The sequence below is a fragment of the Mustela putorius genome, unplaced genomic scaffold (assembly GCF_011764305.1).
Source record: "Mustela putorius furo isolate JIRA1106 unplaced genomic scaffold, ASM1176430v1.1 tig00000281_pilon_pilon_pilon, whole genome shotgun sequence".
Taxonomy (NCBI): Eukaryota; Metazoa; Chordata; class Mammalia; order Carnivora; family Mustelidae; genus Mustela; species Mustela putorius.
The window spans coordinates 18,729,108-18,755,225 of record NW_025421343.1 but is presented as its reverse complement, the minus strand read 5'-3'; the positions used below and the strand labels follow the sequence as shown (position 1 = coordinate 18,755,225).

Below are 26,118 nucleotides of genomic sequence, written 5' to 3'. Positions count from 1 at the left end.
CTGGTATGTGTTGGGGACAGTCGAAAGATGAATGAACCAGTACAGTCTTCACTCACCCGGAGCTTAGGGCTAAGACAGGACTCAGGTATTAATCAATTAACCACACCAATAAACGCATTGGTCACAGGGATGCCTGAAACCCAGGAACCCGGTAATCGCCGCACGTTCCTGGCTATGCTCTAGAGTTCTAACCAAGGAGGGAAATGACACTGGGGAGGCCTGACTTGTTTTCCCATGATCTGTAACCAGCTCCTGATGATTCTCTCTTTTGTAAATGTTCCCAACTCGGAATTTTGCCAGACTCTGAACTCCAGCTGGGAGGCCATGTGTATCCTGGGAAAGAAATTCTTTCATTGGAACCTGGTTGCCCATTACTTCTTGTTCAAACTTCGGGTACTCCCAGGTCTCAAGGACACTTCCACAGGTTCCCTTGAAACCTCACGACCTGCCTGGGAGGGTGAACAGGGCCCAGCACACAGCTGGCTGCGGACCTACAGGACCGTGCTCTGCCAACAGTCAGCTGGGGGCGGGGCGGGCCGCCCACAACAAGGGTCACGTGGTCACGCAGCGCACGGAGCTGCGTGGTGAGGGGCGCCAAGGGGTGGGGCTTCGAGCTCGACGCGTGTCCCAATTGGTTAAACGCGGCTTTCTTTTAGCCGGGAACGCAGAGTCCGCCAGCGCGTGCCTTCGTGCCTTCCGGCTGCCTCACTGGCAGCTGCTTTGGCGGGAGTTGGTAGCGGGTGTGAGGTGAGAGCCGTGCGTTTGCTCCCGCGCTCGACCCGGTCAGACCAGGTCCAGGATGGTCCGGGGGCTTCCCAGTTTGGGAACCAGCTCGGACGACTTTTTTGGGGGTTGGCAGGGATTGGACGGAGTGCCAAACTTGCAGGGCCTGCAGAGCAAATTCGTTCCTTTGTGGGGTCCGTCAGGGGAGCCCCGTCAGCCTAGACTCAGGGCAGGCGTCCATGTCCGACATTCAACCCTGCCATCGGTGCAGGCCCCTTTTCTTCTATCTGGGACCAGCTCAGGGAACGCTGGCTAGGAGTGTAGTGAGAGGCCGGAGTTCCGAGCGCCCCCTCCCCCACCCCTCCCCGGCACGCCATGTTCTGGCCGAGGTTCTCTTTAGGGAACAGACATTCCGGACAGGGACCGGGTTTGAATGTCAGCTCTTGATGAAGTGCTGCAGACTCCGCTGCGCACACGGGTGGGCATCAGGTGTCGTTGATGAGGCAAATGGAAAGGCACGTACTGCGGGTCTCTAGCCAGCCCAGGCCCTGGGGGGTGGGGCTGCAAGCCAGAGATGCCTGGTCTCAAGTTTGGGGGTTTGGTTTTGTTTTTATTTTTTATTTCTAAATAGATTTTATTTATTTATTTGACAGAGAGAGACAGGGAGAGAGGGAACACAAACAAGCAGGAAGTGAAAGCAGGCTCCCCGCTGGGCAGGACCCTGGGATCATGACCTGATCCGAAGGCAGCTTCTTAATGGCTGAGCCACCCAGGCGCCCCTTGTTTTGTTTTGTTTTTTGTTTTTGTGTTTTTTTGTTTTGTTTTGTTTAAAGATTTTATTTATTTACTTGACGAACAGAGATCACAAGTAGGCAGAGAGGCAAACCGAGAAAGAGGAAGAAGCAGGCTCCCCGCTTGTTTTGTTTTTAATAACAACAGCTGGAAACCCCTTTTTCTAATAAAACACGCCACTGGCTTTAAATGGTAAGGTTAATTCATCAAGTTTTAGAATATTGTATGGCCAAAGAAAATACATGTATGAACTACATTTGGCCTTTGGGATGCCAGTTTACCAGCTCCGCTGTAAGTGTCCCTGGAGGAGTGGTCATCCAGGCAGGAGCTACAGACAGAGATCCCCATTTTGGGGACTTGAGCGCTAGAAAGATCTACCCCAGAACTGACCTCTGGATCTTACAAGCTGGGAGTAGTTGACTCAGTTGGTGAATGGGAGTTACCCCTTCATGGTTAGCACAGATCTAATGGGGTTAGATTTTGAAAGCGGTAGTTGAGGCTGGGAAGCAGACATCCGTGCAAAGGAGGCAGAATCCCTCAAATTGCAGCCTCAGCTTGGGGACTCTGTGCCAAATGTCTGTGAATGGGTGTGTGAGACATTTTTCAAAGTAGGAAGTGCCTTTGGAATGAGTCTAGCAGAGCTTGGGCACTGTAGGAATTTCGATCTTCCTACCTCTTGGCTTCAGAGTTCTAAACTGTGCTAATTGGGGAGAGGAGGAGAGGACCCAGAGGAATTCTGGGAGGGTAAGTTACAGTCTCATCTAGCACTTCCTGGATCCCTTCTCTGTGCAGGGCTGACTGCTGCACATATGGAGATGTAGCCACTGCAGCCCTTGCCCCCAGGAGACTTTCAGATGATGTGGGGAAATGAAACCTTAGTCCTAGAGGAGGCTTCTTGCCTGGCAAGCTTGGGCTGGGGGAACCAAGAAAGAGAGGGAAAAACTAGAGGGTGATTCAGAGACATCACGGATTTAGAGCCACGGACAGAATTTGGTGGGATGGTGGGGAAGGGAGAAGGCAGTTCCCCATGGATATTTGCATTGTGTGGTGGGGCAACATAAGTAATTGGATCAGCCTACCCACCAGGGACATGGTGAGAAATCAAGGTAGAGGGGTTTTTAGCATCCAGTTTCTAGGCTAAGAGGGGTTCAGTGCTGTTTTTTGGAAAATGGGGGTTTGTTCAGGGGAATATTGTGGTGGGAGGGAGGGCCTGAAGAGATACCAACTGAGAGCTTTTGTGGAGAGTGCTGTACAAAAGGGGATCCACTTTGGAAAAGTCTCTCTAGTCCCCAACCAGATGAGCATTTCTTGGGAACAGGTCTGTGTGGCATTTCTCTGTATACTGACGCTCCAGCTATTCTCCCACTTCATACCCTATACTCACATTCCTGTAATGATTTGGATGGATAAAGTGCTGTCTTTTGCAAGGGAGAAGAGCCACTAAGCAGAACATGGTGGCCTTGTGGCAGTGGTCCTGTTTCTCTTTGGCAGTCTGATGCCCTCTTCCTGCCAATCCAGCCTTGTTCTTTCCCTGTGCACAGAAGGGGTCTCTGTTCATTACAGCCCCCATCTGTGCTGTGAGATGTCAGGGTGGCTGGTGATGATAAGACAGCTGATCCCCTTCATGTTAGCCTGAGGGAGCCCCTGATCTGGACACGAAAACCTTTTGAGGACATCTGGCTCCTTTGTGGGATCTGTCGGGTATGGGGTGGGGCTTTGATCTGAACCAGAGTCCCTTTAGCTTCCAGCGCAGCTTCTCACCACTGCTGGCTTGGGTGTTGTCTGTCCTGGGGTTGAGGACTTGGTGGTGGGGCTCACTCTGGGAACTTCTGGTTATTTCCCAAACTCCAGTTCTTCCTCCGTCCTTCTTCCTCTCCCCAGGTCGGGTACCTTTGGAGAGAGAGAGGCAGAAGTGGCTAGTTCCCAGATTATATAGGCCCCCATGGTTACCATGTTGGAAGCCAGACTCCAAACCCAGCAGAGGAACAGCCAGGAGGTAGTGTGACCCCTCCCATTCCCCAAATTCCCTCTGTCCTCTCACCTCCCCTTTTGTGCCCCCCACTTCTGGAGCCTCCTTCCCTCTGCCAAGGATTTGGAGTCCTCTAATTTCTTCCTGTGACCTTTTTCCAGACTGGCCTGTGGTCCTCAGGATTTGGGATGAAGCTGGAGGCTGTTACCCCATTCCTGGGGAAATATCGCCCCTTTGTGGGTCGCTGCTGCCAAACCTGCACTCCCAAGAGCTGGGTGAGTGATGGTAGGGGTAAGCCCCACCAGGGAAACTTGTGGGAAATTGACTATGGGAGCCATGGCTCTGGGAAGCAGCTTCCTTTATGTTCAGCCTTCCTTGACCCATGCCTGTGCTCTTGTCTTTCAGGGGAATGGATGCACTGGTGTTGGTTGTGTTGTTGGTCAGTGCCTGGCCTTCAAGAGCTGGGAAGGGTAGTACAGAGAGAGGAGATAGGGCTTGGCCAGAGGGCTGGGGTCTGGCCTGGCCTGCATGGATCCTGTTCAGTTCTGGGGACACTACTCACTTAAAGTCACACAGCACTCAGAACATGGTTGAAGACCTCCTAAGTCCATACCATGTTCTGATGCTGATGAACCCCAGGGCACAGGCAGAGATCCATGCTACACGTTCTCTGCTGTTGACAAGAGAACTTCTCAGAGACTATATGCTACTCTCTAAGAGGGGAATTCTGTACAACATGCAGCACTTTCATTTTGACTGTGGGACCCTTTCTCCTGAGTGAGTCTTGGGATCTGAGAAGTGAAATGCTGTACTATAATTTTGTTTCCTGGTATACTCAATACTCCCATCAGGGAAAGCCTACAGAATATACTGGGGGCAGGGTGCTTTCCTTTATTGGTTTGCAAAGGCCCCCAAGGACATGCTGTCCCTGGCCCCTCTCTTGCAGGAGTCCCTCTTCCACAGAAGCATAATGGATCTAGGCTTCTGCAATGTGATCCTGGTGAAGGAGGAGAACACCAGGTAGTTAGAACTGGGAGGTACGGGAAGGTGGTGGGCAGGGTCCTTGGGTGCAGAGCTGTAGGGGCCCTATTCTGTGGTGTCATTATTTTTTCCTCTGGTGGAAAAGGGCCCCTGCCCCCTGCCCCATACCCACAGGTGGGGAGAGGCGGGCTTGGAGCTCTCCTGCAATTTCTTCTGTGAGCATTTATGGATTGCCCCCTGTGTGTCAGGCCCTAAATCTGTATCCTACTCAGGGAGAGGGGAGGGAATGGGGCACAGATGGGCAGTACTGCTTCACGATAAGCCAAGTTCATGTATTCCCAGGCCATGGGATTCAGGTATGATCCTTCCTGGTAGAATGCCCTCTGTAGACACTAGTGGGGTATGGGCCCTCTGAAAGATCACCACCCTCCCTACTCTGGGGGTTTGTCCAGGTTTCGGGGCTGGCTGGTTCGGAGGCTCTGCTATTTCTTATGGTCACTGGAGCAGCACATACCACCCTGTCAGGATGCTCCACAGAAGATCATGGAAAGCACTGGGTGAGGAAGCAGGGATTGGAGTCTGGCTGGCACTTTTGAGACCCTTGAGGGGATGATCAACATTCTAGGCAGGGGTGGTTTAGAGGGCTGGCTTCTAGACTGTTAGCTTTGCCTGGGGCCCTTCCTTAGAGATGGAGCATAAATACAGGAGTCTATGTTCTGGGGATGCTGTGGTGCTGAGGGAAGTTACCTGAGGGATTTTAGGCCTGCCCCAGCCTGACACCACTCCCCCTCACTCCACAGGGTGCAGAATGTCATCTCAGGGAGGGCTCCAGGAGGGGCTGGGGAAGGCCAGGTACCAGGACTTGTGAAGAAAGAGGTACAGCGCATCTTGGGCCATATCCAGGCTCCATTCCATCCCTTCCTGCTCAGGTAACTCTGTGCTGAGGGGTGTTCTTTTCTGGGCTGGGGACTCTGCCCTTCTGGAGAGCGAGTATTGGCTACATTTGGGGAAAGACTGGATTCCCTTCCTGGAAGTTGGATGGTGTGTTTCCCAGAGAGCCTGAAGGAAGGCCTTGATGTGAACATTGTGGGTTCTTTCAAGGACGGCTGGCTCCTTGATGGGCCCAGTAAGGTATGGGGTGAGGCTTTGATCGGAGCCCAGGTTCTCAACACTGCTGACCTGGTGTTATCTGTCTGTCCTGAGATAGGGGCTTAGGGGTCACCCTAGGAACCACCACCCTGGTTGTGGCCCAGACTCCATTTCCCTCTCCATCCTTCCTTCTCTCCCCAGATCAGTTTCCTGTGGAGAGAGGCGAGGTGGCTGGCTCCCTCATCTTATAGGCACCATGCTCTCTCCTGCACTCATCAGGCACAGGTTTGAGCTCCTTTTAGATGCAAGGCCTTGTTCCTGGAGAATGAGGGGATGCACAGGGCAGAGTAAACATATAGCTGCAAGAAGGGCAGAACAAGGGTTAAGATTGAAAATAGGTGTGGGGGGAGCAAGAGATTTGTAACACAGGGACAAAAGGGAAAGGAGCCAAACTTGTGGGGGCAAGGATGGAGGGAACAATCCTACTAGATGGAATAGCACAGGCTATGGCCATAGGAAATCGGCACTTTTGCTCATGAAGCTGTGGTTGGAAGCTGGTGAGTGAAGGAGAGAGCTGTTGGAAACAAAACTGAGAGTAGAAGGGACAAGATAGGGAGGGCCATTAAAGAAGTTTGGATTTGAATTCTAAGTGCAGTGAAAACCAATGGAAAGGCTTTAAACAGGAAATACCAATAAGGTGAATTGGGATCAAGAGTAGAAAACAGAAGACCATTCTGGGAAGTTTTTGTTAGTCCAGGTTAGATGCCATGATGAGGCATGTGGTGGTGACAGTAGGTTTGGAAAAATGGATTGAAAGACCAATGTGAAATTAATGGGTCACGATGGATTGCAGGTTGAGGGTGGGGGCAATGAGGAGAAAAGGGAGAAATCATGGAAGAGCCAAGGTTTTGGCAGAGCATCCGGTGGTGTGGATGGAGGAGGCAGGCTTGGGGAGGAGTGAGTTTGGCCCACAAAGGGTATTTTGGACATAGAGTTTCAGATACCTGATGTGTCAGTGGAGACACTCAAGAGGCAGTTGCTCATAAGTCTGGAGCTCAGAAGAGGTTGGGGCCAGGAACATAGATTTGCAAAAGCTTGAGCTTATAGATGAGTCACTGAGGCAAAGAAGGCACAGCTGTCTTGAAAGTGCTCAGTGGTCAACTGCTTAGTTAGGACAGGAAGTAGAGGTTGTTGGTAATTTTGACTAGCTTTCCATGTGATAATTCTTTGACTTTGCTGAGACTTCCAGTCCCTTTACCTGACTACCTTTATACCAGCCATCAGCCCCCTTCTTATCTTTTCTTCTCTCTTGGCCTTGCTTTGATTCCAGAGCTCATCGTGATGATAACGCCCTTGGGAAGGGGTCACTGGTTCTGCTTGAATCCAGCTACTTGCCTTCTCTGCACCTAAGCAGTCATGTGTTTGCTTTGTGAGATTTTCAGAGAGACACACAGCTTCTGCTGAGACTCTGATCCAGACTGCTCCTTCTCAGATTTACCTGCTGTTAACTGATGGTCCCATCTCATGCTTCATGGAGAAGTAGAAGCCATCGGACGAGGGCATGCTGCTTGTCCCCCATATCTCTGTGCTACTTGCGTCTATGCTTCTGTCCTCGTTCAACACCAGTCCTCCCGTTGGGCCTCTGGGAGTGCCTCCTCAGAGACTTGGCCCTTTCAGTTAACCCCATTTTGTATCACGAACTCCTTCCTTTGTATTTCACCTTTCCCAGCAGTTTCCAAAGACCAGGTTGGGTTATGCCTGGACAGTCTTGATCCTCTAATTTCTTTTAAGGTAAATGGCAGCAGGGAGATGCTCTGAAGCTGATTTGAGGCAGCTGCACCGTGAGGTCTTAGGAGGGTAACAGCACCTCATAGGCATGGACTTTGGTATCAGGCCTGTCTTCCAGTCTCTGCATCACCACTTCTTAGCTTTCTCTATTACTACTCAGCCGCTTCTGTAACCTCCTCAAGCCTCTCTTGCTGCTTCTATGAAGTGGGGACAGGAATAGCACTTGCCTCACAGGAGTGCTGGGTAGCCTCCTGAGGTGCCATGGGCCCTGCCTCCTGGGTGAGGCCCTGACATACCTCAGACTGGGTGTCACTCTCCAGGCTGTTCAGCTGGGCACTGCTGCGGTTCCTGAACTGTGTCTTCCTGAACGTGCAGCTCCACAAGGGTCAGATGAAGATGGTCCACAAGGCCACCCAGGCAGTAAGGCCCGCCCTCCATTGGGATGGGGATGGCGGGAACAGAGGAGCAGAGGCTAGGCCAAGTCCTAAGTTGGGACCAGCCCCATCAGCTGGTGGGAAAAATCCACTGCTCTTTGACGACCTTCTCTTCGTGTCTCACGGTCTTGCTCCCTCGGGGCTCCCTCTAACGTCTTTTCATCATGGTCTTAACAACCATTACGTCAGTGCATTACCTTAAAAGTTGTTGACAGAGCTCCTCTACTTTTGGGAAATGTGCTCAGAGAAACAACTGCTCAGCTGAACCCTCCCTCCCTCTGGGGCTGCCCTGGGTCTGGAGGTGCTGGGTTTCAGCTTCCTGCATCTTCAGGGTGGGGGTTGATTGGCACTTCCCTTGCTCTCCCCAAGCAGGGCTTGCCGCTTATCCTCCTCTCTACCCACAAGTCCCTCCTGGATGGGATCCTGATGCCCTTTGTGCTGCTCTCCCAAGGCCTGGGTGTGCTCCGTGTGGTTTGGGACCCCCGCACCTGCTCCCCCACCCTCAGGTAAAAGCCTTGTGCCTCTAGATATACAGGGGAGAAGTCCCCAGCCCGGGTAGGGGTGTGTGGGGATGTGTACGGGGGTTGCTGGTGGCAGTTCCGCAGAGGCCCTCTTCCTGGTTTTTCTGCTCCCGACTCTGTCATCTCAGCCTGTGGGACTCAGCTGGAGGGTCAGTTATGAGCCTTAGAGCCATGCCTGGCTTCACAGTGTTCAGGCATGGGGCAGGCAAGTTGACCTTGGTGGGCTGAGGCTCTCACTAGCCTACTGCCTGGTTCCATCTCCTGCGCCCCTTCTCTCATCAAGCTTTGCCTTGTGCCCCACAGAGCTCTGCTAAAGAAGCTTGGGGGGCTTTTCTTGCCCCCAGAGGCCAACCTCACCCTGGACAGCTCTGAGGGGGTCCTTGCAAGGGCTGTGGTCCATGCTGTAAGTGCCCCCAGTGGTACCAATGGGGTCAGACCAGGGGCTTGTTGCTGCTCTGGCCTTGATACCTCCCTCTCCCAACCCCCTTCCAGGCTATGGAGCAGCTGTTGGTGAGCAGGCAGCCCTTGCTCATATTCCTGGAGGAACCCCCTGGGGCCCAGGGGCCTCGGCTGTCAGCCCTGGGCCAGACTTGGCTGGGACTGGTGGTCCAGGCTGTCCAGATGGGTGTCATCCCGGATGCCATGCTAGTGCCAGTGGCTATCACCTATGACCTGGTTCCAGGTGCACCCTGTGATGTATACCACGTGAGTTCTGCCCCTGGTGACTCCCAAGTGGACACCATCTCTAGAGAAGAAACACATTATTGTGTCCTCTGGCCAGCTCTCCTTAGGGTTAGAGTTAAGGGGAGACTGCAAAGTTCTACCGCTCCAGTCATCATCCTGTGGCATTTGCCAAGGCCCTTATACTTACACAGTCATTTCGTCTTCTAAAGACCCAGTTAGAAAGGGATTTGTCCTGTGTCATGGATAAGAAAATGAGCTTGAAGAAGTCATGGTCATGGACCAGTTTGGGCCCAAGATAAAGCAGAGTAGAAAATAGTGCCCTCAGGCAGTTTGCTCACTCAGCCCCTCCCTCCCTGCAGAGCTTGGTCCCACTGGGGTTGTGGACAGGAGCTCTGGCTGTCCTGCGGAGCCTATGGAGCTGGGGCCACAGCCCCAGGGTCTGTGTCCGTGTGCACTTAGCCCAGCCCTTCTCCCTACAGGTATGTAGCCTGCTGGACAGGGTTGGCAGTACCTGGGGTCTGTCCTGGGGCTTCTGGTGGCCTGGCCCTCAGAGCCCCTGCAGGGATGGCCTTGCCTACTTCAGGGAGGCTGTGTGTAGGTTTATTGGTGGGCCAGGGCAGGCTATCTAAGAGTCTTGTCCTGGGCAGGAATACACCACCAACGCCAGAAGCTGCTGGGGCAGCAGGCAGACCCTGGAGCAGCTGCTGCAGCCCATCGTGCTGGGCCAATGGTAGGGGCATGGGAGTGTGTGGGTCTTGGGTGCAAGACAGGCAGCCCTTCAGCCCCAGCCTGTGAGCTGACACCCTCTCCCCCCATGCCCACTATCATCACCAGTTCCAGCCTTACCTCTCCAGATATCCATGGGTCATGTCAACAGAGCCAGCCACCCCACCTTGCCAGTAATCTGTGGGATATGGCACACGGACCTGGAAAGGGCTAGAATTACATGAACCACCTCCTGCCTTGGGAGTGGGGATGGGGAAACACGCTCCCTTTTGAGAAAGCTTTGGGCTTCCCTGCAACTGTTTTGAGGTTTGGTCCCTTAATCCTGTATTCTGTGTCTCTGTCCTAGTAATGTTGTCCCAGACACTGAGAAGGAGCAGGAGTGGACTCCAGCGACTGGGCCCCTTCTGGCCCTTAAGGAAGAAGACCAGCTCCTGGTCAGGAGGTTGAGCCGTCATGTCCTGAATGGTGAGGGGGAGCTAGGTCTGGGCCTTTTAGGGGAGACTCCTGAGTAGTCTCCCTACTGGGTCAGCCAGTCTTTGGGGCCCTCCATTCCAAATGGGTTTCTGCACTTGACATCCATTCCTGTATGGCCCACTTGGGACGTGTGAAGAGGACTGGAACCCTCCCTGCTTCTGGGAAGCAGGGCAGCCAGGGAGAATCCGAGGGAGCCACTAGATGAGTACATAGGCTGGCTAAGCTGTGGAGGGTTCACTGTGCAGGGGGCAGATGGCTAGATGAGCGCCCTGCTGCCAGGGGGGTATGGGAGGAATGTTTTTGACTAAGAAGACTTGCTGGGATGGTGGAGGAACTAGGCCTCTGGCCCTTGGGCCCTGACCAGCATCTCCCACCCCCGGCCCCAGCCAGTGTGACCAGCTCGGCAGTGATGAGCACAGCCATCATGGCGGCACTGCTGCTCTTTAAGCACCAGAAGGTATGGGACAGGGTGGTAGGGGGCTGGGGAAAGGGTGTGGCCCTCTTCCTCAGCCCCTGTACTGCCTTGCCCCCCAGGGTGTTTTCCTGTCTCAGCTCCTGGGGGAGTTCTCCTGGCTGACTGAGGAGACGCTACTGCGTGGCTTTGACGTGGGCTTCTCAGGGCAGCTGCGGTGCCTTGTGCAGCACACGCTGAGCCTACTTCGGGCACATGTGGCCCTGCTGCGCGTCCATCAGGGGGACTTGCTGGTGGTTCCTCGCCCAGGCCCAGGCCTCACACGTCTGGCACGCCTGAGCGCCGAGCTGCTGCCTGCCTTTCTGAGTGAGGCTGTGGGTGGTGAGTCTCCAGGGCTTCGGCTGGGTGGGACATGTGTTGGGGTGAGGTGAATGGCTTCCCTCCTCGTGCCTGGCCCTTTCCTTCCCTAGCCTGTGCTGTTCGGGGGCTGCTGGCGGGCAGAGTGCCACCTGAGGGGCCCTGGGAGCTACAGGGCATTGAGCTGCTGAGCCAGAATGAGCTGTACCGCCAGATCCTGCTGCTGCTGCACTTGCTGCCCCAGGACCTGCTGCTGCTGCAGGTCAGGCCTCTCCCCGCAGCTCTGCGTGGTCCTGGGCCTCCCCTCTCGGTTGTGGAGATGGGGAGGGACTGGGCAGGCATGGGCCCCTAAATCCCCCTATGGCATTAGGTCTCCCTTGCCCTGCTTCTGATCAGGCCCCTGCTCATTGTCTGATTCTGAGGCCACGTGAATGCTTTTTTCCTCAGCCCTGCCAATCTTCCTACTGCTACTGTCAGGAAGTGCTGGACCGTCTCATCCAGTGTGGGCTCCTGGTTGCTGAGGAGGTAGGCAGGGCAGCTAGAGACAAAACTCAGGTCTGGGGCCTGGCCACCGATTCCCACCCTGAGTGACAGCTGCCCCAGACTGCTCCTGCTGCCCCGACGAGCTGTGGGGGTGGGCGTGCCCCTCGCCTGGCAGACAGGGAGGCCTGGGTGCTGCCTCCACCAGTCTCTGCTTTGGGCTTTATCCCACCAGCCCTATCATGACAGGACTGGACAACTGGACTTTTGAGGTCCTCTGGAGGCCTCCTACCTGCTACAGTTCTTGTCCCACAGAACTATGGCCCTTAAGGGTCAGTGCTCACTTCCTTTCACCCTGCAAGTTGGCTCAGCCGGTGCTATGGTCTGGCGTGGCCCTGGGTGTCCTCTTGGGCTCCCTAGGTCTGCTTTTACTAGTTTCACCTCCACGTGCCTGGTCTGCCATGTACCTGGTCTAGGGAAGTTGGGGGCTCAGGGCTGAACCTGTCAGGGACCAATGGCTCCCATGGCCCCCAGACCCCAGGCTCCCGGGCAGCCTGTGACACAGGGCGGCAGCGTTTAAGTGCAAAGCTACTGTGGAAACCGAGTGGGGACTTTACTGATAGTGACAGTGATGACTTCGAGGAGGCTGAGGGCCGGTACTTCAGGGTAAGTTGGGAGAAGCCACGTTGGGGGTGGGGGAGGCAGGCAGGCAGTCGGAGCTACCCTCATCTGGTATGTGCCCCTCCAGCTCAGCCAGCAGTCACGCTGCCCTGACTTCTTCCTCTTCCTCTGCCGCCTGCTTAGCCCACTGCTCCAGGCCTTTGCACAGGCTGCCACCTTTCTCCACCAGGGACAGCTGCCAGATACGGGTAAGGCCCACGCTTCCCTGACCAGCCATAGGGGGACGCTGAGCGCTCTCAGGGCAGGGGCCCCAGGCCTACCTCTTTTCTCTCCCACAGAGTCCGGCTACACTGAGCAGCTCTTGCAATTCTTGCAAGCCACTGCCCAGGAAGAAGGGTTCTTTGGTGAGTCCCAGGCAGCCAGCCCAGGCTCCCCAGAGGCAGGGAAGGGTTTGCTGGTGGCTGCTGCCCCCTGCTGGGCAGTAACCTTGCAACTCTGGGAGGGAGGGTTGTAGAAAAGAGGGTCTTTGCAACTAATCCAAGCCCTAGCTAGCCTTGGCTAGTTCCCTCTTTCAGCACAAGAGAAACCTGGGTCTTATAGCCTTCACTTCTCTCTTCCTTCCAGAGTGTGCAGACCCAAATCTTGCCATCAGTGCTGTCTGGACCTTCAGAGACCTGGGGGTAAGAGGAGCCAGTTTCACCATCCTCCTGCTTCCATCCCTATAACCCAACAGGGCTGCCCAGAGAAGCCTAACTGTGCCCACCCTGGGGTTTACCTAGTATCTCGAATAGGCATGGTGGGTGGAGTAGTTGAAGGTAGGATGGTTTTCCTGGTCCCTTTTGTTTCCTAAACTTGAGAATAGGATGAGACAGTGGTTTAAGAGGCAGCACTTGCATGCAAGGCCCAAGGGGCTCAAGGTCTCCCTTGCAGTTTGCTGGGGCACAGGCACAGCCTGCAGGGAGAGCACTCACAGCCCTTCCCTGTGGCCTAGGTGCTACAGCAGATGCCCAGCCCTGCAGGCCCCATGCTCTACCTGTCCCCTACATTCACTAGTCGGGAAAATCAGGAAAAGCTGGAACAGTTCATCCGGCAGTTCATCTGTAGCTAGAACTGTGGGGTGACTTTTCAGCCTGAGAATACAGCTGTGTCCTGGAGTCAGAAGACTGAGGGGGCTGCACACCCTTACCTGAACTATAAAATAGTTTGTGCTTCATTGTCCCTTGCTGTCTCTTATATTTTTCATCCTTTGGTGTGTTAAATAAGGGGACTGGACAACTCTTTTCCCAAGCCCAGAAGTGTCTCTTTTGGGGTATGTTTTCCCCTTCCCCACCTTGTGAGAAGGCCCTGTCTTGTTCCCTAAAACCCTAAAAGAAGAACTATAGCAAAAGTCAAGCTGGCTGTTTTGGCTGAGAATTTTATTGATGAGGAGAGTAAGCTTTCTCTCCTCTCACTCTACCTGGAAGAGGCTGCTGGCACTGGGAGAGAATGGATGTCCCACCTCTTAAGTCCCAGGCCTGTGCGGAGAGCCCTCACACCACCTTGTTGATGATGATGCCTAGTTCTTCAATTTCACACTGGACTTCATCTCCTTTCTGTAAAACAGAAGGTCAGGAGGCCATCAGTCCTTTGGCCTGGATTTTATAAGCCCAGCAGGAATTCTGGGTATTTGTTCCCTTTCCACCTTTTAGTGAACCTACCTTGAGAAAGACTGGAGGTTTCCTGAAGACACCAACACCTGGGGGGGTCCCAGTCAGGATGACATCCCCTGGGTAAAGAGTAACGAACCTAGGGCAGAAGAGACAGCTGAGACCAGGGGCCGAGGGGGCCAGAAACGGGGCTGGAAGGCTCAGCCCAGCCGCAGGTGGGTAGTGGGAAGTAAGGCCCCATCCCACTTACTGGGAGATCCAGGCTATCAGCTCTTCTGTCTTAAACACCATCTGGTTGGTATTGCTGCTCTGGACCACCTCCCCGTTCACTCGGCAGCAGATCTTTAAGTTGTGTGGATCTGGAAAATGTAAAAGCACCACCTTGGGGTTGTTTTCCCATGAACCCCTCCCTTGACTGAGAAACCAAAGGCACAGGGTAGCTTTGTGACCACAGTGAAAGGTCTCACTGGACGTGCTCCTGGCACTTCCTGCCCACCCAGCACTCCCCACCCTGGAACTTTCCATATGGACACTGGGCTCCTCAGGTCTCCCTGCACATACCACCTAGCAGAGCATCTGCCTGTGATCACTGGGGTGGGTTAAGGAGGAAATGTCCCAGACCCTCCTCTACTCAGAGCAGAGGCTGACCACTGCAGATATGGAAATGACTGGGTATCTGTACTGCAAGAGGGTAACGATTCAGACGGGCACGGCACCTCCTGCACCTGACGGCAGGGGACAGCTTACCTGTAACAGTGTTTTGGTTAATGAGTACCTTCAACTTTTTTGCTTTATACACTCACATCCCCCCTCAGAACAGCTGGAACACAATTTCACGTCACCGTGTCTGCACAAGGGGGTGTAAAGCTGGGGTGCATGGGCATACCCCCACCCAAATGGCTGTGCACTGCCCTCTTCGTGACGGGCCTTCCTCCGGGCTCACCTTGCCCTTGCTGCTTAGAACGGGTGCTGCCCTGCAGCTGTGCAGGTGCTCTCCCTCTCCCCCACTGGGGAAAGGCACAGGCTTTTGATAGCCAAATTCTGATGTTTTCCGACTTAAAGACTCAGGGATAGTGACAGCTAGAGGAAGTTCTCCCACCTCTGCAGTAAGGGATGTGGAAGGAGGCCTGTGGAACTTGTGGCCTAGGCTGAAACTTGCTCTCTAAGGAATCAGAAAAAGGCAAGTCCACATTCCAATTTCCTGAGTGTGGCTTTTTGTTTACTCATGTGTGCATGCAAGAGCAGGAAGAGTCACCATGTGGGCTATCCAAGACCTACCTGCTATACTGTCCTTGGTCACCAAGGCAGGGCCCAGGGGGCAGAAGGTGTCAAAGGTTTTTCCCAGCAGCCACTGCTTTCCATTGCGTCTCATTTGCCAGTCACGAGCACTTACATCATGAGCCACAGTGAAGCCGGCCACATGAGCCATGGCATCTGTGGCCTTTAGGGGACAGGGGATTTGGCCAGATTGGAAGTTAGATCAACATGGTGACACCAACCCTCATAACCAAGACTTTATCCCATGTTAGTCACCAGAACTAGCCAAAGATGGGCAAAGAGTAAGGCAGTCAGGGAACAGGTAGTAACCAACCATTTCCCAATGCCAGAAACAGACGGTACCTCTTCCTCCTTACCTTGATGCGCTTGCCTTTCTTTCCAATGACTACGGCCAGCTCTACCTCCCAGTCCACCTCCTGTAGAGAAAGCAGTGAACTGCCTGGGTTCTGGGGCCTATTGCCATGCTGAGGGGCTGCACACCATTCTTTAGGGCCTAGGTCTCTAACAGTGGGGCTTGGCTGTGGGCCCACAACTGTAATCACTATGAACTACATGTAGTAAATGAGGGGAGAGGTGTGGCTTATAGACCCATAAATGTGGACAGTGGCAGGCAGCTCCACTGTGTGTAGGCATAGCTCCCCACTGTGGGGAGCGCCTGGTGGGCTCAGCTGGTACAGCATGTGACTTGATCTTGGGGCTGTGAGTTCAAGCCCCACAGTGGGTGTAGAAATTATAGGTAAATTATTATTATAGGTAAATTTTTTAAGAAAGACAACAGGAGGGACACCTGGGTGGCTCAGTTGGTTGGACGACTGCCTTCGGCTCAGGTCATGATCCTGGAGTCCCAGGATCGAGTCCCACATCGGACTGCCAGCTCCACGGGGAGTCTGCTTCTCTCTCTGACCTTCTCCTCGTTCATGCTCTCTCTCACTGTCTCTCTCTCAAGTAAATAAATAAAATCTTAAAAAAAAAAAAAAAGACAACAGGAGTCTGGGCACTGAATTTACAAGTCACTCGATACTTTCAAAAAAGAATGAATATGGAGTACTAACAGCTAATCCTACTGTGTGCCAGTAGCATCCTAAGTACTTTTACGTATTAACTCACTTAAATGAAAAGAAATGAGCACAGCCACAGAAAAAGGAAAACATGTACAGCCTTTCCCATAATCAGCGAAATACAACTATAAGATAAAACTTAGCCTTTCAAACTGCCTGCTCTTTCTAATGGTAATAGCCAGAGTTGTTCTGAGCACAGCTGACACCTAATCTTGATCTCCAGCATTGCTACCCACTAGACAGAACTGGGTTCCTTGGGGGAAATGGCAAATTCCAGGTCTGAGACAGTACAAGATGAGCCTAGAATATCTTGGTCAGAAAGGAAGGATTCAAAAAGTGACAGGGCCGGGGCCAACTTGAAGACAACCACTGGCTAAACTGAGACCATTTGGCTATCAAAAAGAATGTAAATGATGGTCTACAACATATTGGATAAAAATGAAAAACAAATATACAGTGCTACTAAAGGGACAGGAGTTTAAAGAAAAAAAAAAAGGAAGCTTTTCTTAACAGAATGGTAGCCTAATAGGAGCAGAAAAAAGCATGATAGAAAAATTGCCTTTTTCTAACTCCCAATACAGTGATGGATTCAGGTGAGGATCCCTGAATGAAAAGCTGTGGTACAATAAGATAGTCACAAGGTCTCAAAGTCCTACCCTGTAGACTGCTTATTAATTACCAATGAAATGTACCTTTCCGATGAGATCTAGTGAACATTAAATAAACCAAGTGATCAAACTTTAGCACCATCTGATAAGCCTCCCAATGGGGTGCAATATATATCTGTTCCTTCAGACTGAACGCACCCCTCAACCCTGAATTTCATATGTTGAAACCTAACTCCCAATGTGATAATATCAGAAGGTAGAGCCTTTGGGAAGTAACTAGGTCATGAAGGCAAAGCTCTCATGAATAGGGGTAGTGTCTTTATGAAAGAGATCCCAGAGAGTGCCCTTGCCCCTTCTGTCATGTGAGAAAACAGCGAAGACCATCGTCTGAACCAGGAAGCGGCTCTCCCCAAGCACCAAATGTATCAGCACCTTGATTCTGGACTTCCTCACCTCCAGTACTATGAGAAATAAAGTTGTGGTTTATGAGCCACCCAGTCCGTGGTATTTTGTTACAGCGGTCCAAATTATCTAACACGTATGTGTTAGATAGAATCCTTGACAAAAATGTTTAACTCAAATCTAAACATGAGGAACCAGAGAGTGGGATATGCTAAGGCAACTTGCCAGGATTCTTCCAAAAGTCAGCGTCATGAAAGACAGAAAAGGGCAGGGGTATTGTCTGATATCAGAAGTCAGTAAACTATGGCCCATGGGCCAGATCCAGCTTGCTGGCTGGTTTTCTAAATAGCTTTCCTAGAACACAGTCATATTCACTCATTTATGTATCAGCCACGGCTGCTTTCACTCATCAGGGGCAAAGACGACTTGTTGGAACAGACTCCATGGCCTTCAGAGTCCATTATTTACTGACTGACCCTTTGAGAAAGTCTGCAGATCCCTGTTCTAGAATAAAGGCACTAAAGAGACCAATCAAGTACACTGTGTGGCCTTGACCGATCCTGGTTCAACAAATAATAAAACAGAATCCAAATTATCATCTTTGGGGGCAACTGGGTATACTCCCAATTGGACTATATATGAGATATTATTCCTGTTAATTTCCTTAGTGGTGATAGTGGTTATTATGGTCATGTAGGACATTGTATTTACTCCTAGAAGATGCATCCTGAATTTTATTATTTTTCCACAATTAAAGTGTATTATTTTTGCAATCGGTAAAAAATGTTAACTTTTTTTTCCCCGAGTCCAGCCTTACACAGTATAACCCCCTGTAGTTTCTGCTGATCACACTACTAAGCAACAAGTAGCTCCTTTAGGCTGGCTGCTGAGTGCTAAGCACCCCAGTGATGGGCCGGTGACTGGGGGCCTATGAGGAGGCACTGACCTGGCTCTCTGGCGGGAGGATGACCTCGTCGTAGGGCCCCACAATGGAGCTGGCAAACTTGCTGAAGATGATGGGCTCCTTCGGCACTGGAACGTTCTGCTCTTTGCAGTGGTCCACATAATTCATTCCCACACACACCACCTTATCTGGCCTTGTGACTGGGGCCAGGAAGGTCACCTCTGACCGTGGTAAGACTGGCAACTGGGCAGTCAGGGCTCTGTAGAGATCAGAGCAGGAGAGAGGGACTGGGTAGGAGCAGGCCAACAACTACTGGGCATGCTGGAGAGGCACTGCAGCAGCTACAAGTTATGCTTTATCAAATGTATTTTCTAGATCTATCAACCATCCTAATCAGTGTGGAAACCAAATCCAGGTATTATCCTTTGATATTAAAGTACTGTTTATTTTTTATCCAGTGTTGATTTCCTTTCCCCCATTAGGTAATACATGTCATGTAAGGGAATTCAAAAGGTGCACATGAGAAGACTGGAAAGGCCTCTCTCCTGCCCCTTCTCCACCCTTGGACACAGCTACCGTGGCCCTGGCCCGTGTAGCTCTTCACATCCTCTTCTCCTCCCGTCCTTTCTTGCGCAAATGACTGCACAATGAATACACCTTTTAGAAAAAATACGTATTTTTTGGGGAGATCTCTCCATAACAGCATATACCTTTCCCCTTTTTTGACAGGACTGTGTATACCTGCACAGTACAGGTAGACCCAATTACCTGATGAGGGCATGGAAGTAGTTTCCAATCTTGTGAGACTATGACAGTATTAGAAACATCCTGTTTTGGTGTTTTGTTTGGTTTTTTAAGATTTTATTTATTTATTTGACAGATCACAAGTAGGCAGAGAGGAAGGAAAGACAGAGGAGGAAGCAGGCTCTCCGCTGGGCAGAGAGCCTGATGTGGGGCTCGATCGCAGGATCCTGGAATCATGACCTGAGCCAAAGGCAGAGGCTTAACCCACTGAGCCACCCAGGTGCCCTGATTTGGGGTTTTTTAAAAAGATTTTATTTGTTTGACAAAGAGACAATGAGAGAGGGAACACAAGTAGGGGGAGTGGGAAAGAGAGAAGGTGGCCGATGGGGGGCTTGATCCCAGGACTCCAGGATCATGACGTGAGGCGAAGGCAGATGCTCAATGACTGAGTCACCCAGGTGCCCCTGGACATATACTATTACCAATACTGTGAGCTGTCAAACACTTGCATTTTTGCCAGTTTAATATATTTACTGTTTATCAGATTTCAAATGGCTCCTGACTTCAGGTAAGTCCCTACCTTATCTAGCCCAAACCCAAGGACCATCTCTAAGAACACCTTTTTACAGTTCTCTCTCTTCTAAGGAGCTAAGCGTCCAAAGACTTCCCCCAAGCTTCCCAAGATGTCTCCTAGGATCCCAGATCCCAGACTTCTCAGGCAGACAGAAACTTAATCCCTGGGAAAGGCAGGATGATGAAGCAGAGTACTGGCTCCACCACTGAAAGTATGGCCTTGAAACAGTTAATCACCATCCCTGGGCCCAAGGGTGCTGTCATACAAGATTTCTAAGACTCTCCACTAAGAGAAGAGATGAGAAAGGAAAGGTAGAGTCACCTTGCTCACCTCTGAAAGAGCTACCAGCTGGTTCTGTTTCCCAGGGCAGGGATGGGGGTGGGAAGAGGGAGGGGGTAGCAGGGCAGCCATTGTAGCTGCCTGCTGATTTACCTTCTTGCCACTGAGAGAGTGGCCTCTCCCTGCTCTAGGAACTCCATCATCGTCTTGGGCAGTGTGGGGTCAAAGGTGTTGAGGTTGATGACGCCCCCGCCATTCCCTGACTCCAAGCCCAGGTGAGGTCCCGTCAAGTGGGGTGCCTGAAACTGCACCAGTCTCATACTTCTGGAGGGTTGAAAGGGCCACTTCTGAGCGTGCAGCAGAGTTGTGAGCAACCTTCTACAGGAGACCAGCATCAGAACCTATGTAGAAAAACGTGGGTCCTAGGAGACAGAAGGAACTGAGACCACCATCAGGATCCACAGAATTCTCCAAGCTGCAGCCCAAGCCCTCTCACCCCATCAGCCATCCCTGCCACAGCACAGTCCTGGAAGTGGTCCACATTTATTAGTTATTTCATCCTGTTATACTTTATCAGGTGATTGTTTTGCTCAATTCAACACATGTAATGAAACATTTCTAAAGGAGTGACTACCTCATGCCAGGCACGAGTCTAGATGGCAGGGGTTCTGGCATTCCTTGAACTGTTGCTTCCTGCAGGCTTATGCTGTACCTGCCACCACCGAGGCACTGGGCACACTATAGATCAGACACGCGCAGGCCTGCCATCCTGCTCTCAGGGGAGATGGATATTAACAACTGACGTCATAAGTAAGATCCAGCCATTGGGACTACTGATGTGAAGATAAAGGGTCCTGCCTTTATCTAGTTTCTTGAGGAAGTGATGCTGAGCTGAGCTGGGTTGGGCTAAAATAAGCAGGACTAGAAATTAGCTAAGAGTGGGGCCCTGCATGGAGAAGTGACCACTGGTAAAACTGGCTTCACAGTAGTTACAGGCAGTTTTTAAAAATACCAATTTGATCCTATTACCCTTCTATTGAAATATTTCCCACTGCTCATATTACCAAGCCAAAACCCCTACGGGGCTGTTCTAGTCTTCTAGAAGTAGCCCCCACAAACATCTCCAGACAGTAATTATTTCGTTTCTCCTGCTGCAGTTCAGACTACCTGAGGAAAGAGGCTGCAAAGGGCATGTCCTCAGCTTGACAGACTTCACTGGGCTATCTCCTCTCTGGGTTTCAGGACTGCATCTTTCTCTTTCACTGCTGAGTCCACAGTGCCAAGCACTATGCTGGGCACACAGGAGGCTCTACACTACACTCTATTGAATCAACCAATGCCAGGAGCCGCAGCTTGACTTTTCACTACTTGGGAAAGCTTGGTGATTGCCAACATGGCTGTCTTTCCTCCTCAAATCACTTAGAAGATATCAACAGGGCTCAGGTCCTGCTCTGAGCTCCAGGCTTAACTCAAAGACAAACCCCATTCTCTTGTTTTGTTTCTAATCTAAGCCTGGCCTTCATTCCGAACAGTCCCTGCCCTGCATGGGTCCTTGCTTTAAAAAGTGCCCCTTTATGCTCAGGCACATGGAGGTAGTCCCAGATTCCTGGTCCTCATTCAATTTGCCATGTTCAGTTAAAGACTCATTAGACCCAGATTACTGATCTGACCACTGCAGCAGCCAAGGAGTTCCGCCAGAAAATCAGCTTTGAAACTTCCGCCCTCCCATCTTACACAAAGATGCTGTCAAAAAGCTATTCAAGTCAAAATGCACGCACTCAGACACTCCACACACTGAAAAAATAGTTACAGCTCCCATTGAATGCCAGGTCTTATTTTAAGAGCTTTGCCTACAATGTCTGATTCAATTCTCTTGACAATTGTGGAAAGTACGTACATTAGTTCTATTTTACATGGGGGGGGGGGGAGGCTCAGAAAGATGAAGGGCTTTGCCCAAGTTCCCAAGGAGAGAAAATAGCTGGGACTTGAATCCAAGTCCAGGTGACACTGAAATTCTTGGCTTGGGCGAAAGTGTCCTAGAGGTGGTGGGGGTTGGATTTCCAAGAGGGTATGTCCTAGAGGTCTGCTGTCAGTCAGAGGAAACGTGGCCACATCCTGGCTGCTGCTTCAGGGATAAGGCTGGTCACCTGCTTTCCAAGATAACTCCAGGCCCCATGGACTATGCCCTTTCCACATGACAGATACATTCCGGTTCTCATTCTGCCCTACAGCAATATCCTCAGGTACAAGGTCCCATTTTACAGAAACGGGTAATGAGGCTTAAAGAAATCATCTGCCAAAGTACCAGTTAGAAAGTGGTCCTGGTGCTTCTGTGGTAATCAGGACGCAACAAGAGCATGAGCTCAATTCAACTCCTGGAAACATGTCCTGAAGCGAAGAGGCTGGGATTCAAGGCGGAAACAGCACAAGCATCGCCGACTGAGGCTTGGGATCGTGTCCCACTATCCACTTGCTTGGCACCCTACACCAGTACCCCGGCTTTGTCTCCTGCACTCTGTGGGTGCTCACGAGTACCCACCCGCCGGGTCCCCGTGGTCGCTGCGGCCGGGGATCCTGGTCCAGTCTTGACCTCCGCGGAAGACCTGCCCGGAGGCTGAGACCCGGCCCGGCCCACAACCTCAACGTACCTGGCCGCCGCGGCCGGTCTTGCCGGGTGCCCTGTGCTCTCGAGCTCGGGCTCACCGATTTGGGGGCCAAGGTCAACAGGCGTCTAGACACCTGCACCGCGTTCTAGGAGCCACGACTCGCCCGGGGATCAGCAGGAGTAGCGCGCCCAGCGGCTCCACTAGGACTTTCGCTCAGCCGGGCGCTCCTTGCTGACGCCAGAGAGCAGCAGCCAATAGAAGGGCGCCTCATTCTGTCCCGGAAGCAGGTCAGGGAGGGGGCGGGCTTAGTGCCGGAGGGAGGGCAGGTGGCTTCTCTAGGGTACCTTCAGGCGTCTTCTTGGCGCACGCAGGGGAGGCCAACCGTCGCCGAGACCAAATTCCCCGATACTCATAGTCCGGACTCCCTGCACCTGCAAGAATCTGTCTGCAAGTGCTTCCTGCAAATCTGTGCTTTGGGCGACTTGCAAGCCTCACGTACGTGGGGCCCTGCTTGGCGCCACATACCGTTTTGATTGTTGGGAAAAGGTGGTGGAGGAGGCCAAATTATGGCATCCTGGTTCGCAGTATTTCGACGAGTATTTTTGTCTTATGATTCTGATATATCACTGAGAAGGGAAGGAATGATTGCACCCATTTTGTATATAGGAACCCAAGGCAGAAGTGTTTTGCTCAAGGTGACACAAGGAGTGTGAATAGTGGAACCAGCATTCTTGACCCCCCAAATGCAGCCCTTTACTCCCATTCTCAAGCAGCCTTGTCTTCACATGCACTGTTTTCGGCCTAGGGCAGGATAGTGGGAAGCAAAACCTCCAGCATCAAAGAACAGGCATTCTTGTGCATAGGTGGTTTTATTAAACAGGCAGTGACAATCCACTAGGATTGTAGGCCTCCGGAACATGGAGACATGTAAAGGGCTCTGGGCAAGATGCCCAAGACTTAACCATAGACCAGATCATCCAGGGCTTTACTTGTCCCAAGAAAGAGTCTGGCCTTTTCTAAGTACACAGGAGACCTCACAAGGAGTGTGCCATGGTTAGACTTGCATTTGAGAACTTCTGCCCAAGCCACTCCTAGAAGGCAAAGTGTCTGGATAAGAGTGGTGCAGGTGAGGGCAATGGTGTAGGTGGCTTGGTGTGTGGCTAAACATCCAGAGATGTTTAGAAGGTAGAACTGAAAGCCCTCAATGATGATGACAGGAGGTCCAAGGCCAACTCCTACATCTCTGGCCAGTAAAGGGCACTGCCATTCATGAAGTCAAGGGTTCTAGAGGAACATCAGGTCTGGAAAGAGGATGGTAAGCTCAGTTTTGGATGGGTTGTATTTAATGTCGCTGTGATACATTCAAGGAGGTTCTGCAGGGTGGGCGGTTGGAGACACAGGTCTTGGAACTTAGGGAATTAGCTTGCATGTAGAGGTCAGCATACAGACAGAAATGAAACTTGTGAGGGTAAGTATGATCAGGAGGGATGTGGCAAAGAGAGCTTGGCACAAACCCTAGTCAGGAGACCCATCGTGTAAGGATCAGCCAGAAAGACTGAAGAGAAACAGGGAGACGGTGGAACATATAATTTAGGCAGAGATTCGGAACTGCACTTTCCAAATTTCAAGGAGAGGACTTCTGTTCTTGGACAAGAATAAAACAGATGATGTCTTTAAAGACCATGATCAAAAAAATAATAAGAGGATACTATAAACAAATCTATACACATAAATTTGACAACTTCAATGAAATGGACCAATTCCTTAAAATAGAGCCTAAAACATTTCACCCAAAATGATATAGGTAATTTGAATAGCACTGTATCTATTAAGGAAATTGAATTTGTAAGCTAAAAACTCCTGAAAACCAGTCCCAGATGTTTTTACTGGAGCAATTGTGCCAAATGTTTAAAGAATGAACACCAATTCTACCTAATCTATTTCAGAAAATAGAATAGGAAGGATCATGTCTCAATTCATTTTATGAAGCTAGTATTACCCTGGTAACAGAAAACAAAAGACAGCACAAAAAAAGGAAACTAAAACCAGTAATTCCTATAAATATAGATGTAAAGTCCTTAAGAAGGGGCACCTGGATGGCTCAGTGGGTTAAGCCGCTGCCTTCGGCTCAGGTCATGATCTCGGGGTCCTGGGATCAAGCCCCGCATCGGGCTCTCTGCTCAGCAGGGAGCCTGCTTCTTCCTCTCTCTGTGCCTGCCTCTCTGCCTGCTTGTCATCTCTCTCTATCAAATAAATAAATAAAATCTTTTAAAAAAAGTCCTTAACAAAATATTAGCAAATATAATTCAGAAATACATAAAGAGAATTCTCTACCATAACCAAACAGGGTTTTATTCAGGAGTGCAAGGTGTGTTCAATATCCAAAAATTACTCACTATAATCCAACATATTAATAAGCTAAAGAAAAAAATCACAAAGTCATATTAATTAATTTATTAAAAATGTGACAAAATTCAACACCCATTCATGACAAATACTCTCAGAGAACTCAGAAGGGAACTTCTTCAACTTGATAAAGAACATCTAACAGAAAGCCTATAGTTAACATCGTAGTTAATGGTGAAAAACTGAATGCTTTCCCCCGGAACTGGGAACAAAGAATGCTTGTTCCTAACTTTTTTTTTTTTTTAAAGAATTGATTGATTGATTGCACAAGTGGGGAAAGGGGCAGAGGGAGAGAGAGAAACTCAAGTAGACACCCTGCTGAGTACAGAGGTTGATCCTGGTCTTGATTTCAAGAGCCTGAGATCCTGACCTGAGCCGAAATCAAAAGTAAGGCACATGGGGTGTCTGGGTGGCTCAGTGGGTTAAAGCCTCTGCCTTCGGCTCAGGTCATAATTTCAGGGTCCTGCGATTGGGCCCCGCATCCGGCTCTCTCCTTGGCAGGGAGCCTGCTTCCTCCTCTCTCTGGCTGCCTCTGCCTATTTGTGATCTCCGTCTGTCAAATAAATAAATAAAATCTTTATTAAAAAAAAAAAAGTAAGACACTTAACTGACTGAGCCACCCAGGCACTCTGCTACCACTCTTAATCATCATAGTACTGGAAATTCTAGCTAGTGCAATAAGGCAATGAAAGGAAATAAAAGCATATAGATTGGAAAGGAAGAAATAAAACTATACCTTACTTACAGATGAAATGGGTTTCTTCATAGAAAATCCATAGGAGGGAGTCTGGTGATGGGTATTATGGAGGGCACGTATTGCATGGAGCACTGGGCGTGATGCATAAACAATGAATTCTGGAACACTGGAAACACTGGAAAAGAAATAAAATAAAATGGAAAAAAAAAGAAAATGAGGTTAAAAAAGAAAAAATAAATACAGATCTTTGCATCACAATATTTTAAAAAAGATTTTATTTATTTATTTGACACAGAGAGAGGGATCACAAGTAGGCAGAGAGGCAGGCAGAGATAAGGGGGAAGCAGGCTCCCCGCTGAGCAGAGAGGCTGATGCAGGGCTCGATCCCAGGACCCTGAGATCATGACCTGAGCCAAAGGCAGAGGCTTAACCCACTGAGCCGCCCAGGCACCCCTTTGCATCACAATAAAAAAAAAAGAAAAGAAAATTCATAAGAGGGAAAACCTCTTGGGAATAAGTGAATTCAGCAAGGTCACAGAGTACAAGATCAACATAGAAAAATCAACTGTATTTCTATATACCAGCAATGAAAATGTGCATCCTGAAATTTAAAATATAATACTATTTCCTCAGATAAAAAGAAATACTTAGGTGCAAATCTAACAAAACATGTGCAGGACCTGTATGCTAAAAACTATAAAACACTGATAAAAGAAATCAGACATCAAAATAAATAATGAGATATACCATGTTCGTAGATTGGAAGACTTAGTGATGATGTTAATTCTCCACAAACTAATATACAGGTTTAACACAATTCCTAGCAATATCCCATCGAGAATTTTTATACATACAGACAGGACTA

The 26,118-nt window shown here is 50.6% G+C and overlaps 2 protein-coding genes and 1 long non-coding RNA gene across 6 annotated transcripts; 1 reads left to right on the top strand and 2 right to left on the bottom strand.

The window, feature by feature from the left end:
• Positions 1–663: 663 nt before the first annotated feature.
• GPAT2 (glycerol-3-phosphate acyltransferase 2, mitochondrial) lies at positions 664–13,269 on the top strand. 3 transcript variants are annotated; one of them, XM_004770940.3, is made up of 22 exons: positions 664–747; positions 3,397–3,511; positions 3,646–3,759; positions 4,431–4,504; positions 4,918–5,022; positions 5,266–5,394; positions 7,663–7,762; positions 8,149–8,282; positions 8,601–8,700; positions 8,790–9,002; positions 9,341–9,460; positions 9,629–9,711; positions 10,054–10,172; positions 10,568–10,638; positions 10,716–10,974; positions 11,064–11,212; positions 11,398–11,475; positions 11,965–12,096; positions 12,179–12,299; positions 12,390–12,455; positions 12,676–12,731; positions 13,043–13,269. In XM_004770940.3, exons 2-22 carry the CDS (start codon positions 3,458–3,460, stop codon positions 13,157–13,159), a joined length of 2,394 nt encoding a protein of 797 aa, XP_004770997.1. In that variant the 5' UTR covers positions 664–747; positions 3,397–3,457; the 3' UTR covers positions 13,160–13,269. The 3 variants fall into 3 exon arrangements, with proteins under 3 accessions (XP_004770997.1, XP_044935095.1, XP_044935096.1); XM_045079160.1 differs by having other exon boundaries at positions 12,179–12,455; XM_045079161.1 differs by lacking the exon at positions 3,397–3,511 and having other exon boundaries at positions 12,179–12,455.
• On the bottom strand, positions 12,020–12,990 carry LOC123391761. Its single transcript, XR_006606476.1, has 2 exons — positions 12,827–12,990; positions 12,020–12,725 (listed from the first exon to the last, which is right to left on the bottom strand). It is a non-coding gene; the product is annotated as an uncharacterized LOC123391761 (long non-coding RNA).
• Positions 13,270–13,445: 176 nt separating the features above from the next.
• Positions 13,446–22,380, bottom strand: FAHD2A (fumarylacetoacetate hydrolase domain containing 2A). Of its 2 annotated transcripts, none has more exons than XM_004770935.3 (8): positions 22,193–22,380; positions 19,698–19,966; positions 17,990–18,206; positions 15,332–15,391; positions 14,976–15,138; positions 13,948–14,056; positions 13,749–13,836; positions 13,446–13,643 (listed from the first exon to the last, which is right to left on the bottom strand). In XM_004770935.3, exons 2-8 carry the CDS (start codon positions 19,937–19,939, stop codon positions 13,581–13,583), a joined length of 942 nt encoding a protein of 313 aa, XP_004770992.1. In that variant the 5' UTR covers positions 19,940–19,966; positions 22,193–22,380; the 3' UTR covers positions 13,446–13,580. The 2 variants fall into 2 exon arrangements, with proteins under 2 accessions (XP_004770992.1, XP_004770993.1); XM_004770936.3 differs by having other exon boundaries at positions 19,698–19,945.
• Between the last annotated feature and the right edge of the window lie 3,738 nt (positions 22,381–26,118).

Bases quoted from the DNA above. Each gene is read 5' to 3' on its own strand.
- GPAT2 (XM_045079160.1), top strand. From the start codon at position 3,458: ATGGTTACCATGTTGGAAGCCAGACTCCAAACCCAGCAGAGGAACAGC. The intron at 3,512-3,645 runs GTAGTGTGACCC...ACCTTTTTCCAG, and splicing joins AGCAGAGGAACAGCCAGGAG to ACTGGCCTGTGGTCCTCAGG. The intron at 8,283-8,600 runs GTAAAAGCCTTG...TGTGCCCCACAG, and splicing joins ACCTGCTCCCCCACCCTCAG to AGCTCTGCTAAAGAAGCTTG.
- FAHD2A (XM_004770935.3), bottom strand. From the start codon at position 19,939: ATGCTGGTCTCCTGTAGAAGGTTGCTCACAACTCTGCTGCACGCTCAG. The intron at 15,392-17,989 runs GTCAGTGCCTCC...CTTTCTCTACAG, and splicing joins TCCTCCCGCCAGAGAGCCAG to GAGGTGGACTGGGAGGTAGA. The intron at 14,057-14,975 runs GTAGGTCTTGGA...TACATTTTCCAG, and splicing joins GACCAAGGACAGTATAGCAG to ATCCACACAACTTAAAGATC.